General features: G+C 43.7%; 1 protein-coding gene across 1 annotated transcript; it reads right to left on the bottom strand.

The window, feature by feature from the left end:
- Positions 1-498: 498 nt before the first annotated feature.
- LOC310774491 (protein phosphatase 1 regulatory subunit 3C-B-like) lies at positions 499-6,624 on the bottom strand. Its single transcript, XM_083634571.1, has 4 exons — positions 6,494-6,624; positions 3,596-3,778; positions 2,035-2,197; positions 499-1,122 (listed from the first exon to the last, which is right to left on the bottom strand). Exons 2-4 carry the CDS (start codon positions 3,746-3,748, stop codon positions 536-538), a joined length of 903 nt encoding a protein of 300 aa, XP_083490697.1. The 5' UTR covers positions 3,749-3,778; positions 6,494-6,624; the 3' UTR covers positions 499-535.
- Between the last annotated feature and the right edge of the window lie 8,179 nt (positions 6,625-14,803).

Below are 14,803 nucleotides of genomic sequence, written 5' to 3' on the forward strand. Positions count from 1 at the left end.
TCGGGGGGGGAGGGGAACTGGAGGGGTAGTGTGATCCTCTCATGCGGTACATCCTGCCAGTGAAACTCCTCACTGTCAGGTGAAAAGAAGCGGCCAGTGACTACACATGTATCGGAGGAAGCATGTGCTAGTCTACAGTACAACTCTCCCCAGATCGGCAGAGGGGGTGGAGCAACGACTGGGACAGCAGGGGGAATTGGCCAAGTACAATTGGGGAGAAAAGGGGAGAAAGGCTTGATAATAATAATATATCATCATCATCATCATCATCATCATCAAATCTGAATTTGGTCCAGTATTGAGCAAGATTGTTTGGTGCATAACATTCCAATTCAGAAATTGTTGTTCAGGTTACTCACTTAGACACAAAAAGTTTGGTAGGGTCCAGGTTGAAAAATACAGAAATTTTCCTTTGTCCTTTGCTTAATATAAAAGTTCTGTGAATCTTTAACACTAGTGGGGGTTTTCCCCCCCTGTGGCTGTTCTGACTCAGACAAATGGAGTGACTGCGACATGGAATCTGTCCTGCATGTCCTCACCAGTAGGGGGTGATGTTCTCTATGCGTCCCCAGCTCTGCCACTCAGGGAAGATCCCAGCCGACGTCCTGGGACTTCCAAAGCGATCAAACCCCATCTCCGACTGCTTTCCTCTGTCGTCTCTGTGGATCTCCACCCCAGCGGTCCCACCACCGCCTCTGGTCAGGTTTCCGTCAGGGTCCGACGCCGACAGCCCGTAGTTGTTCCCGTGGTTGTTGTCCCAGAAGGTCTGGTCCTGAGCCTCGTACTGAAGGCAGAACTCCACCTGCTCCGAAGGCTCCAAGACCTCCGGAACTGAAATGGTGAAGGAGTAGGTTTCTGTGTCTGGACAGCCGTAGACATTGTCCAGGTGCTGACACGGAACATCCTGGAAGGAACACCACGAGTCGAAGGTGATCCGGACTGAGACACACTTCTCAAAGCTGATGTTTTGAACCTGAACGGTGCCAGAGAGCGAGTGCTCCTGGACAGAACAGCTCTCCAGGCACACCTGCTGGACTTTGAGGCGGTTCCTCAGCTCCAGGTAATCTGCACCTGGCGGGGTGAAGTCCAGAACCAGAGCAGGACCACGTTCTGCAGGGTCTGCTACAGGAAGATAAATCATGGATAGACTGTCACGGCCAGCACCATAACACCAAGAGAAGGAAAACAAGGAGGGGGCACTTAGCATAATAATTAGGGATGTGGGCATGATTTGGACGTCAGTATCAACGTATAGAGAGAGTAATCCCAATTTTTAGTTCATTTAAGTTTTTTGGACTAGATTGCTAACAAAAATGATATATCTGCGCATGCATCATTACAGGATCGAACGGTACAGGCAGAATCACTGCTGTAAATTGGTCGTTGTCGGCCAAATTACATAAGTGTAAAAGCATTAGATAATAATAGATATTCTTACAGGCCTAGCCTACTAAATTAGCGGTTCATTAGCCAAACTTGGGTTCCGGTTGTGTGTTTCCAGTCGGATGTGGACCCAGACCCGCAAAATTTCCGCTTGGGTGTTAATTTCGGACCATAATTTCTTACTCCCCCCCCAGCACCCCCCCCCCCCCCCCCTTTTGAGTACTCAAGTACTAATTACACATGAGGTCACAGGTCAGCTAGCATAACACCAGGAGGTGAGAGGTAGGTATGATGGGCATTTTAAGTAATTTATATTTAAGATTATTTTAAGATTTTTTATATTTAAGTTGTACACTTTGCCTCTGATTGGGTTGGGTTTAGGAATGAAGAGTGATGATTTGGTAAGGTTAGGATAAAATATCAGGGTAAGCCAGAGGCAGAGTATGGCGTTGAGAGGCAGAGTACGGCGGGTCTTGACAAGACATGTGGTGCTATCCATAATAATGCACAAAGAAGGGTTAGTTAGCATCATAAATGTAATAATAATTATAAAAACAACAACAACAATAATAATAATAATGAGATTCCAGTATGACACCCTTCATCATCATCATCATCATCATCATCCTCACTGCTGTTTGACTGAGTCACCTGCGTCGTCTCCTAGTCTGAGTGTGGCAGTGGCACCCTCTAGGTCCATCAGGTGGAACTGCAGCTGCTCGTCCTCCGCTTCATCGTAGATGTGGACGGCAGTCAGCGCCAGGCCCCGCGCGTCAGCAAACACCACGGTCTTCTTCTCCCTCCTCGGCCACGCCTACGGGGTAGGAAAAGGGTCAAGATTAAGACTACTGAGCAGCCGGTGGAGGCTATCTCCATGCTGAAGCCAGCTACTGATCTGGCCAATGAGAAGCTGACTATTCATTGGGCCAAGGTGGTAACTCGGTGTTTAACTATGCCTGGGTATCACCACTGATTTCCCCATCCGATACAATTCTGATACACACGGTCCCGATTCAATTCAATTTCCAATTCGATATGATTCAATATCAATATTTCAGTTGCAATACCCGAATCAGCTTTATTGGCCAGGTTTATTGGCTCGACCTACAAGGACTTTGACTCCGGTATACGTTGCTCTCAATGTACTTACACAGGAAAAAGGGAAGGTATGCATACGAGCTAGAACAAACAAACAAGGACAGTGAGCAAAGGTACATAAAGCAAGTTAACTGCTATTTACATTATATACAATAAGTGTAATGTAGAGGAAAAAGAAGTCTATACCTATGTACAGTCTAAGTATATGTAAACCATACTGGATTGTAAACAAGGCTATAAGTCAGATATTGCACAGTTGTTTATCGATCTATATAAGCAAAGCTTTGAGAGTACTGTAATTGCACAGTTGCTCAGTTATTGAGACACAGATTTGGGACAGTTATTACGCAGTTATTGCCAATTTTGATATTCTCAAAGTACTAATGTTGTAATTTGTACAAGGAACCCTCTAACCTGGTACATTATTATAAATATGAAGGTTTAGGCCTACAGATGTCTACAAGATCTCATTGTGCTAAGAACCAAACCAGGCGAGGCTAACAGGGTTAAAGCTTCAAGCATCCACAGGAAAAGGCCTTATATTAAAAGATTGATATTGGTATTTATGAATCGATATCAGTTCCTTCAAATGAATATTGATTAAAGTAAAGTCCGAATTCTGAGTCAAAATGTCCGAATTCTGAGTTTAAAGTTAGAATTATGAGAAATTAACATCGGGATTCTGAGTTTAATGTCATAATTCTGAAAAAGAAGTCAGAATTCTGAGTTTAAAGTCAGAATTCTGAGTCTGAAGTCCAAATTCTCAGAAATTTGACTCCCAGAATGGAGTAGTATTACATTAGCAGTACAAATAGTATTACAAACTATTGAGAAATAAATTTGAGAAAACAAATTATCTCCCTAGATTTTTGTGAGGTTAAAGTAGGGTCACAAGCCAAAACAAAATTGGGAACCCCGGGCTACTGGCTAGACTGTCATTAGCTTCCGATGTTGGTCATTAGCATGCCTAGGCTAGCCTTCGTTGGTTGGGTTGGTTAGGCTTAGGCATGAAGAGTGGTTGGTTAAGGTTAGGGTAGGAATATCAAGGTAAGCCAAGTAGAGGCAGAGTAGGGCTTGTATAGTAATTTTGACCCTTTTCCTGGCCCATACTCACCATGCTTGCGGTCGTTGAGGCGAAGCCGTCGCTGCGTCCGGGGGCCAGGCAGGGTCGCAGCGGGGATCTGCGCTGGTTGTCATGGTTACCAAGGAAGGAGCGCAGAGGCGGCGAGCTGGCCAGGCAGATTCTCATCGCCATGCCAACGGTCATGATGGGAGACAAGACCCCGGGGCCAGAACTCTGGAGAGACCGGGCGAGAGACATAGAGGGAGGAAGAGAGAGTGAGAGAGAGACAATATTGTGTTACTTGATTCTGATGATAATTTTGCCTGTGTTATTACATTACATGTTATTACATAGTTAGAGTAATCTGATTACCTTTTTAACAACTATCTTCACACGCTTCTCTAAAATGTATGTAATCAGTTATCATTTACTTTCTCAAACAAACTTACATTTTACTACTTTTATTTTTCTTCCAAATGTTTAAATGTTAGGGAATTAGGGAAGGAGGAAAAGCATAATAAAATAAAATAAAGAAGGCAGAAAAACTTAATTATCAATATTTGATAATTAAGTTTAATAATTAGGATTCATGCTTATTAATAGATAAGAATAACATCAAGATCAAGACCCAAATTCCTTTCACATTTCTTTCAGTAATTTATGTTGTGGAAAAAACTTCCACTTCAACTTTATCAAAGCATACAAACAGGTAAAACTATCTCCAGCTCAGAGGGGCAATGTGATTTCAGTTGTGCTGAAGCAGGAAGCTGGACAATATAAAGACCTGGAGAATAAGAACTGGAGGCCTCTTGAATTTTAAATGCTCTGAGGATGAAAGAAGTTGGAAGTGCAATAATCCATAATTATCAAAATGGTTTCATTTTCAGGCAGGTATATTAGTAATAATCTAGGAAAAGCAAAAGCAATCTAGAAAACTTAGTAGATTTTAATTGAAAAGCTTGTTGTGAGCATTGGCGATTTTACCTGGGGTGCAATTGTACCCCCTAGTGGTCAGATGAAAACATTGACATTTCTGCATGTAAACTATTTTATGGGTAATACATTACAACAAGTAACACACGAGTACTTACGAGTACTTTTTTTATGAACAAGTAGGGTGCTGTTCATGTTCCTATTTTTAAAGTCTACTTCTTCTCTTTACTGGAGTCTATTTTGGAGCCAGTAATCTATTGTCTTGTGGGACATGGAGAAAGAGAACAGTTTTAAACACAGTTAGTGACGGACAAGCCCGTCTTTTATTGTCACACAGTCACACACCAACACATGCATGCGGCCACAAACACACTCATGCTGACGGTGGCCGGTGAAATTTGTCCTCTGCATTTGACCCATCCTGGCTTGTCCTTTCCTCCGGTGGGTAGGCCAGGAGCAGTGGTCGCTTTTTCTTTCCAGCGCCCGGGGACCAACTTCGGATGTCGTCGTCACTGGTCGGATGACGATCTTCTGCATGTTTTTAGTGGGGGGTTATGTACGGGGGAAGCCCCTGGGGAGCACAGGGAGAACATGCAAACTCCACACAGAAAGGCCCTTTCGACGAGATAACCCACCTGGGCAGTAGGCACTGAAGATATGGGGGGGACACAACTCCAGCGCCCACAGCGTCCCAGGCGAGAATCGAACTCAGGACCTTCTAGCTGTGAGGCGACAGCGCTACCGACTGCGCCACCGTGCCCCTAAGGGTAGGTGAGGAAGAGATGCATGAGTGGGAGACTATTCATATCTCAGTTGTAGGCTGTCCTTATGTGTTCGATTATTAGCCTACATGCTCTACTTCATTCAAAACATCTTTTTATCAACAAGCCTCTTTTTGCCCCATGCAGCCTCCCCCCCATCATTTTATACTGGGCTGGCCCATACACCCTATAATATTACAATGGAATTAACTTGTACTTTGAGTAATTTATTAACCAGGTAGGCTACCTTTTTACTTTTAATTGAGTAATGATTCTCAAAAGTATAGTAATTCGACTTTTACTTGAGTATAGATTTTTCAGTAGGCCTACTCTAGCCACCACAAGTTTACAGTGAACTTAAAGGGACACTTTGCTGAAAAACAATGCTAATTTATTTTGCACATGATCTCACACATCCAAAAACTGTAAACAGTTTTGCAGACAGTCATTTGACAGTTATCAACAGTTTACTTGAGTACGGGGTACAAGGAGTGAAAGGCTACCCCGTAGTTATACTAACTACACTCCTTGTACCCCGTAGTTATACTATAACTACATGCTTATTTGCGGGCTGTATTCTAAAGCGTTACCAAGTGTCCCTTTAACGTAGCTACTGTGTGCTACCGTATATTGTTTTGTTTTGATGAGATGTTTGGAAATGAAATAGCAACAGCAAACAGTAGGCTAAGTAAAACTATAAAGTGAATTATAATCGAGCAGATGAGGAGCATCTGAAGTCATACAGCTGACAAAATTCAACAGAAAAGATGACAGACAGCAGAAGAATGGAATATCTGTGGATTTTGAACTTAATTCAAATATTGCAGCCTAATGGTCACATAACCTGTTTTATTTTAGGAAGCTGACTCTTTATAGTCTCGGGGGTGGGGCAGGAGGAAGTGCAGTCAGGAAACTGATGTAACTTTAAAACATGAAAGCAGTGACGCTGTGAGAGACGAGCTGATCGAAGTGAATATCGATTAGGACTTCTGACAGCTGATCAGTGATCCTGCAGGAGCTGCTGTTGCGCAGTTTATATTCCCTCTCACTCGATATATCACACTATGTTCTCTCTCTCTCTGATATGTTCTCTCTCCCCCATCACTATCTGTTCTCTCACTCTCTCCCTGTTCTCTCTCTCTCTCACTCGCACACACACACACACACAACCTCTTTTCTATCCATATTATATCCGCTTTCCCCCTTCCTCCCCTCTCTCCGTCTCTCCCCGTACCCCCCACCCCCACTCACCCACCTGATCATTGGAGAGTGTGGATCAGCAGCAGCTCAGATTAATCCAAAAACAAAACGAAAAAATAAAATAAAATAAAAAGAAACTCGTCGTCTCTTGTTCTTGTCACATTGTATCTGTTATGAAACGGCGGCTCGCCTGCTCTCACGATGCGCCACGCCCCCGAGGGAGAGAGAGACAGCGAGATCGACCAATCAGCGCTCCCCACCGTCAGCCGCTGACTTTTCTGTCTAATCAGAGAGAAGAACACGCACACAGAGGAGAGAGAGAGAGAGAGAGAGAGAGAGGGCGCCACAGGCAGGCGTGGCTCCCAAGGGAAGACAGATTGTGCACCCATGGACTGCACCCAACATGCAGTGGAAACTGAGTTGCACTTTCTAACCTCCTGCAACCTGTACCAGGACATCAGAGACTTGTATTTCCCACAGATCACAATCACTCATAAGGACTTTGAGAACATGACTGATAACAAAAAAAACTCACATATCTGCTGGGTGAAATACAACAATGTGCAAACACAGCGGCAAGGTTTGTGAGCTGTTGTGACAAGAAAAGGACAAATGAGACACAACCACCCCAAAGCTCAGGGTCAGCCCTCTGCACAGACAGGCTGTACATACCTCTGCACATACTGCACATAGTTATGCTGTACATATCTACATACTGTACAGTAATCTTTAACTAATCTGTCTATAACCTACTTTTAAACTTTTGTTACCTATAGCCTTATGTACAGATTTGTTTGCTAAATGTAAATACATAGCTCTGTTTACACATCTCTGTATTAAAACAGGCTAACATTAATAGTTGTGCTACACTTTTGTTTACAATTGTGTTATTATATTGTTAAGTTTCATATTATTATTGTGCATTTTTGTTTCACACCTGCTTTGGCAATGTAAACATATGTTTCCCATGCCAATAAAGCCTTTTTGAATTGAATTGAATTGAGAGAGAGAGAGAGAGAGAGAGAGAGAGAGAGAGAGAGAGAGAGAGAGAGAGAGAGAGAGAGAGAGAGGCCCTCCATCCAAAGGATTTGGGCACCTATGCAGTGCACAGATTGGCTGAACGCCTGCTGTAACCAACGCTGTTTGAAATGATTATATATATAATTTAGCCCAGTGGTAAAGAGCTGCTTTTTTTTTATGTCTTCCTGCAGAGCATGCCCCTGGACTCTAGTAGTCAAATGCAGGAAATTTGTTCAAAAGTAGCCTAATCCAAAAGTAGCGGAAGGTAGTCAGTTACATTGCCTTTATATTGCAATACTTGGATTATGGTATACTGTTTACAATTTTTAACAGGTCATTAATATGGGATTACATTTTTAAACACTGCAGATATGTTTGGGGTCCCACGACTACAGATGACATCATGGCTTCACGCATTGTGATTGGCTGGAGCAGCCAAAAGTGACATTAGCTAGACATGGTATTTGTTAGCAAGCAACCTGATGATCATTGATAATGTTTGATACATTTATAACATTGATAACATTAGATAATGTTAGCTTGACCACCATTGACCGTTTTAGGGGGGAAACTATAAACATCGGTCTATGGAGGAACCTTCATCTTAGCTTGTGTTAGCTTGGCATGAAACAACAACAACAACAATAATGTTTTATTTATTAGTCTGATTAATAATAAGACAGACAGACAGGCTGCTGTGGTCGGTTCCAACAGGAACTGTGCTTCAACACTTTGGTTACATCATCTGCATAGAACATCATCATCTTCATCATCATAAAACATAAGTGCTTACTGAAGTTGTGCAAAACCAAATAATACTGTCCAATAACAAAATAAACAAAAAACATATCAAAGGCTAGAAAAGAACAACAACATGACAGGTTTTCATAACGCTGCGTTATGCTCAGAGCCGGAGCTCTCTTGAACATGGCCTTGGCATTCCGTGTGTGTGGCTTCACAAACAAATCACAGTTAGAAACTTTGTACCGTGAAAAAACTGTAATACTGACAGTGAAGATACACAAGAAGAAAACAACATTGCTAACTAGCTGTATGGTTACTACAACAGTTACCATATCCCATGTAGGATCACCTTTGGTTATGGGTTAAAACGGACTTTCAGCAGCCTGGAGTTTCATCACACTTACACACATCTGAAGAGGTAATGTACAAAATGCTCCGTGTCCATATTCATCGATTTCTTTTGACATCACACAACTGTTGCAGCGCCATCTTGAGGACCAATTTGAAACTACAAGTTGCCCTGTATTTGCTGCGCAATTGGAAATATATTGCAACACTAGCATCAAACAAAGGTTATAGTCTCAAAAACTATACATCACTTTTCGGGTGACCAGATGTCCCAAAAATCTGGGACAGTCCAGAATTACAAGTTGTCCCAGGATGTGGAATCCTGTCCTGTTTGTCCTGGAAATTAACCAGACTAGGCTACAATTATATACATTTGAATCCTTCTGAGATTTAAAAGCTGAAGGGTTTGATGTATAACATATGTATGTAGTGTTAAATCTGTGTGAACTGTCACAGTTTTAAAACATGATAATAATAATAATAATACATGGGACTTTTATAGCGCTTTTGAAGGACTCAAAGACGCTTTACACTATACAGTAACATTAAGGGGACAACGATAGTGCAACATAGAATGGACAAACATGACAGACACACAGGGGTAGGTGGGGGGGGGGGGTGCTTAAGAGAAGGCAGAGAAGAGATGGGCCTTGAGGCGGGATTGAAAAACTGTGAGGGACTCTGATTCTCTAATGTTGGAGTCTAGTGATGAGGGTGGAGTTGATGCCATAGAGAAGTGAGTTGCAGTAATCAAGAATGGAGGAGATGAAGGCATCGATGAGAGTTTCAGCAGCAGGCTGTGCAAGGAAGGACCAGATCATGGCGATATTGCGGAGGTGGTAGAATGAAGATTTGACATTTGACAGATGTGGGGCTCAAGGGAAAGGGTAGGGTCAAGGATCACACCGAGGTTGCATGCCTGGGAAGATGGGGAGACAGTGGTGCAGTCGATGGTGAGTGTGGTTGAGTTTGCTGAGGGTGGATTTGGAGCCAATGAGGTGTAGTTCAGTTTTGTCACTATTGAGTTGTAGAAAGTTGTGTTGCATCCCGGCTTTTATTGCAGACAGGCAGGAGTTGATGTGGGAGAGGGGTGGGTTGTGGGGGGATTTGGTGCTGAGGTCAATCTGGGTGTCATCAGCGTAGCAGTGGAAGATGAGATTGAAATGGCGGAGGATCTGACCGAGATGGAGGATGTAGATGATGAAGAGGAGTTGGCTGAGTACAGAACCTTGGGGGACACCTTGTGTGACTGTGGAAGGGGCAGAGGAGTGATTGTGGAGGGAAATAAAGTGAGAACAGTTAGAGATGTAGGACTGAAGCCAGCTGAGTGGAGTGGGCGGAAACCAGACTGGAGGGGTTCAAGTAGGCTATTGGAGTGCAGGTGGGTTCGGAATTGAGTGGCGACGAGGCGTTCCAGGGTTTTGGAGAGGAAGGGGAGGTTGGAGATTGGCCGGTAGTGGTTGAGGGAGGAAGGGTAGAGACCAGGTTTCTTCAGGATTGGAGTGACAGAGGTGGGTTTGAAGGCAGAGGGGACAGTTCCGTGGGACAGGGAGGAGTTGAAGAGCTTGGTGAGATAGGGGCAGAGGACAGGAAGGCATGATTTCAGCAGGGAGGTGGGAAGGGGGCTGAGGGAGCAGGTTGTGGGTTTGGATGAACTGATGAGTTTGGAGATGGTGGAGGGGGTAACTGGAGTGAAGCAGGAGAGGCGGTGGTGTGGGGGAGGAGTAGGGAGGTCAAGAGGGATGGAGAGGAGAGGGGCTGAGATAGGGCCTGCTGGGTCAGACACGGGGGACAGTGATTGATAATAGTGTTAATTTAGTCAGAAGTACAGCTTGTAGGCCTACAGTCAGCTAGAGTGAATTATTACATCACATACTCCATAGGATGCCAACTGCGATTTTTCAAAAAGTCCACAAGGTATCAAAAAGCTGAATGAACTACTAAAAGTGTTGAGCTGTTCAAAGTTTGAATGGAGTTTGTAGTACAGAGAGTTCAAAGAGGGGGTGGTTTGAACAGTCCTCCCATAGCCTTCAATCATGTCCTAAAGAAGCTGTGTGCTGCATTCGGTCCTCAAGATGGCGGCCAAAACAAATATGTCATGAATGGGGAAAAAACCCCACTGATGTTGATCTTTCAATATTTGTTAAATCTGTTGGATCTCCAGTCTGCGTGAGCGTCTTATTGAGTCAGCTGAGAACTTCAGTTCCTGCTGTCTATTGAAAAGTACCATGATTTGGTTTGGTTTGGTTCACTCCTGCTGCGTCCGTCACTTTTGGTATTTTGAAGAACTCTGCATAGAAACTGCTGCGGTGAACCCAGGCTGTCTGACACCAGTTTAGCTCATTAAAGGAATAAAGTTTCCCGTGTTTCCAGTCCAGTCCTCCAGTTTGTACTACAACATTTGGTTCTACCTTCACTCTCACACACACCTGATCCAATTAAGAGCACACTTTCACACTAACCCTGGTCAGCTCAGGTGGATCAGGGCCATGTTCAAAGTTTTCCACCATTTTGCTACGGTGCAAAGCATTTCCACATTAAACAATATGTTTGTTTGGAGTGAAATGTTTTTTAGCGGCTCTTGAGATACGTTTGTGATTCTGTATTTTCATTTTCAGATGACAGAGCTTTATCTAGGCTCAAAAGCTAGAAGACAGAGCTTTATCTAGGAACTCAAAGAGCTAGATGACAGATTTATCTAGGAACTCAATGAGCTAGCTCTTTGAGTTTGTAGAGTTCCTAGATAAAGTTATGTCATTTAGCTCTTTGAGTTTGCTCTCTTAAAGTTCTGTCATCTAGCTGCTAGATCTTTATCTAGGAACTAGATGACAGAGCTTTATAGGAACTCAAAAGAGCTAGATAACAGAGCTCTTTCTATTTCATTGAACTGCACTATCCCATCACTGGTTTTGTTTCTATGGTCATTCTATGTCTATTTTATTTATGTGAAGTCTCCAAATGGAACTGTGATCTTCCAGATTTTATTGTTTGTTATTTTGCTTTGTAATAGGTTTTTCTCAATCTGTTTATTTCTCTATGCTCTTTTCTTGTCATCTATTTTATGTAGGCTAAAACCTTACAGTAAGGGAACTGGAGAACAGGACTGGGAAACACTGCAGCAAACTGGAACTTAGTTCTAACTGTGAGTTATGGCTTTAACAGTGCAAACGGCCCAATCTATAATACTTCACATAATCCATAACCCTGACACCCCAAAATAACAACATAACACAGAACTTCATAGGTTTCACTCCTCCAATTCTTCCACAGCGACACTTCAGTGCCTAGGGTTACATGGACTGCAACAATCAGACTATTGACCTTTTTCTAAATAAGACAATATTTCGATTAAGTTGTTTACATTAGTTGTTTATAGAATATTCCATTCATATTCCTGTTTACATGCTACAGAGAAGAGTCCCATTAATGACTGAAGATACATGACGTCCTCCTGAGTTTCCCTCCTGAATTTAACCTGAAAGACTTTCGGACATGTTTCTGCATGTCTTTACCGCCGGCAGCCATATTTTCTTCTGTCATGTTTCTACCATGTTAGGACTTCTTTTTACAGCTGGCAGCCATCTGTTCTTCTGTAAACAAGTTGCGCAACACTCGCTGGAAGCTAGAGCATGCGTCATCAAGCAGTTGGACTGCCGTATGTGTTGCAAAATGCTGCGAAAACTCAGATAGGACGTCACAGTGTGATTAAGGTGTATGCTACATGTCTACAATGCACTTCAATAATGAGACTAAGATCAGAATACTCCACGTCTTAATTTGATTATTGCTTACTCCGACTATAACCTTCAACTATGACCTTATTCAGGTGAAGGTCATCAGAACATGCTGTTTACATGGCAGTGTCTTATTCACAGTATTGTCTTAACCCATTGATACCTGATGCAGCATTTGTGTGTGTATCCCTTTAAGACTGCGAACCGCATAAACACGGTTCACGGTCTTAAAGGGATACGCACACAAATGAGGGATATACACGCAAATGCTGCATCAGGTATCAATGGGTTAATCGGGTTCATTTCGGAATATTGCAGTCCATGTAAACTTAGTCAGTGTGAAAATCCTCTGAACATCAAAACACAATGACAGCATCACTGTTCCTTCACATCACAAAGACTGAAGCTACTTCTACCTTTGGATCGGAGAAATAAATAAACCTTTTTTTGGCACAGGAGAAGGCGTTCTAAGGCGACTTCTAGACATTTTCAGGAGAAGTCTTCACCTGAAATGTGTCACTCGACGGTTCAGACATCTCAGTGTGCAGAGAGTCCTAACACTTTAACTTCAGCACCCTTTTCACGTCTGCGGCCGTTTTGTCAGAGTACGTGTCACTTTCAAAAATGACGGCGATACGATTTTGGAACAAAGCTCGTCACTGTCTCTGTTCCCCGATGGATGAAGGTAACGTTGCCCAACCCCCCATTGCTCAACCCTGTTGCCTTCATGTCTTGTTGCCTTTAATAATACTAATATTTCCTCTGCGCTCCCCTGCTGCTCTGTGTAGTTTCTGAGAGGACTGTGGAGCAGGCTGGTGAGAAACCAGGTTACCAAGGTAGTCTTTCCCCAGACTCAAATATTACATTGAATCTCTGCGCTCTGCATACTACATAAATCAGTCTGTGCCACTTCACAGCCCCCACTGCTGTTTTGAGGGTGGGTCTAGGGTCAACATTGAATGACTGACAGGTCGTAGCACCAATGAGAGTGATTTGTTTTCAAAAGTCAACAGAGTCAGGTTGGGTGGCCGGCGTGCCTGATCGCTAAAGTAGCTACTGATTGGTGCCCCTAGGATTTCAGGGGCACCAATCACTGGCCAGGATTCCGACAGCAGTTTTGAGCTAGAAGTATCCCAGACCCAGAGAGAGAGCTGCAGCATGCAGTAACATAGTGTATCAGACCCAGAGAGAGATCTACAGCGTGCAGTAACATAGTGTATCAGCGTAAAGAACTCTCATGGGTCGGACGATGAGACTATTACCAAGGCAACAGAACCGGCCTGTGTTTCCTGGTGCTGTTTAGTGTGGTTATTGCCATGGTGACATGTTAAACAGATGCTGTGTATTTTGATCCACAGCAAGTAGATGTTTCAAAGTAAGCCTGAGGCGGTCGAGGCCACAGTGGTGCCATGTCATCGTTTCGATGGCAGATCATTCCCAAAGCACCAACATTGTGAAAAGTCCATGCCTGGCTCCACCCACTAACCTTGCGAGGCAGCTAGATTGGCGAGATCACGATCACGTGAGAAATCCATGTGTAGCTATTGGGTGAACTCCTTCCCAGCAGTGGGGCGGACCACTCAGTGTCCAGAGGCAGCTACGGGCAGGATTTAGGTGTGACAAATGCGAGAAGCGAGCCCATGATAGATGGTGATAGACAGATGGTTCATCCAATCATCTGCCAGGTATGTTCTGAACGTGCCTGCCCTTTCACAAACAGTTTCCACCGACGAAGTCCCAGATGGTTCGGAATATGGCAGCGTCACGTTATCCATCTACAACTGTGGCTTCTGACAACCGTGACCATAACCTTGCTCTAACCCTAACCTCAGTGACCCCATGCCTCAATCCAACCACCTCCGGGATATCCTGATGGTCTTTCATTCCAATATAGTGGAACATTTTTCGGACCATTGGGGTTTCGGAAACAGTGGGCTGTCGGAACAACGGGCAGTCTCCGCCACTTTGTAATTAAAAAAATATTTGTGTAAATATTTAACTCATTGACTGTATAAGAGATGGATGTCATGACAGCTCCCTAAAAGTGAAGGCAAAACGTCTCGGTCGCTGTATCGGGTGCAGTATAGGTCATAAATCCCGTCAGTACATGTCAAATACATTTTTCCCCAAAGATGGTTTCTGTCATTTTAGGTTGTAGGTAGTTCAAGTGCTAATTTTTCTGATAAGTTTGTTTTTAAATAGTTATTTGAGGATATAAAAAGGGGGCATGACGTCATGATTGGCAGCCACTCTCAAACCTCCGCCAGACGGCGGGACGGCTGGGCCGTCATCCCGCTTCTAATGCGCAGACTCCGCCTCCAAATGACATCACCTCACGGAAAGCAGATATTTCGGCCTTTACTTTTGTAGGGAGTGGAGATGCGTTGTCCATATTTTATACAGTCAATGATTAATAGCAGAAAACCTCCTCTCTCCTCTCCTCACCTCTCCTCTCATCTCCTCCCCCCCTCCTCTCCTCTCCTCTCCTCTCCTCCCCCCCTCCTCTCCTCTCCTCTCTT

The sequence above is a fragment of the Poromitra crassiceps genome (genome assembly GCF_964638095.1).
Source record: "Poromitra crassiceps genome assembly, chromosome: 4".
NCBI classification, from domain to species: Eukaryota; Metazoa; Chordata; class Actinopteri; order Beryciformes; family Melamphaidae; genus Poromitra; species Poromitra crassiceps.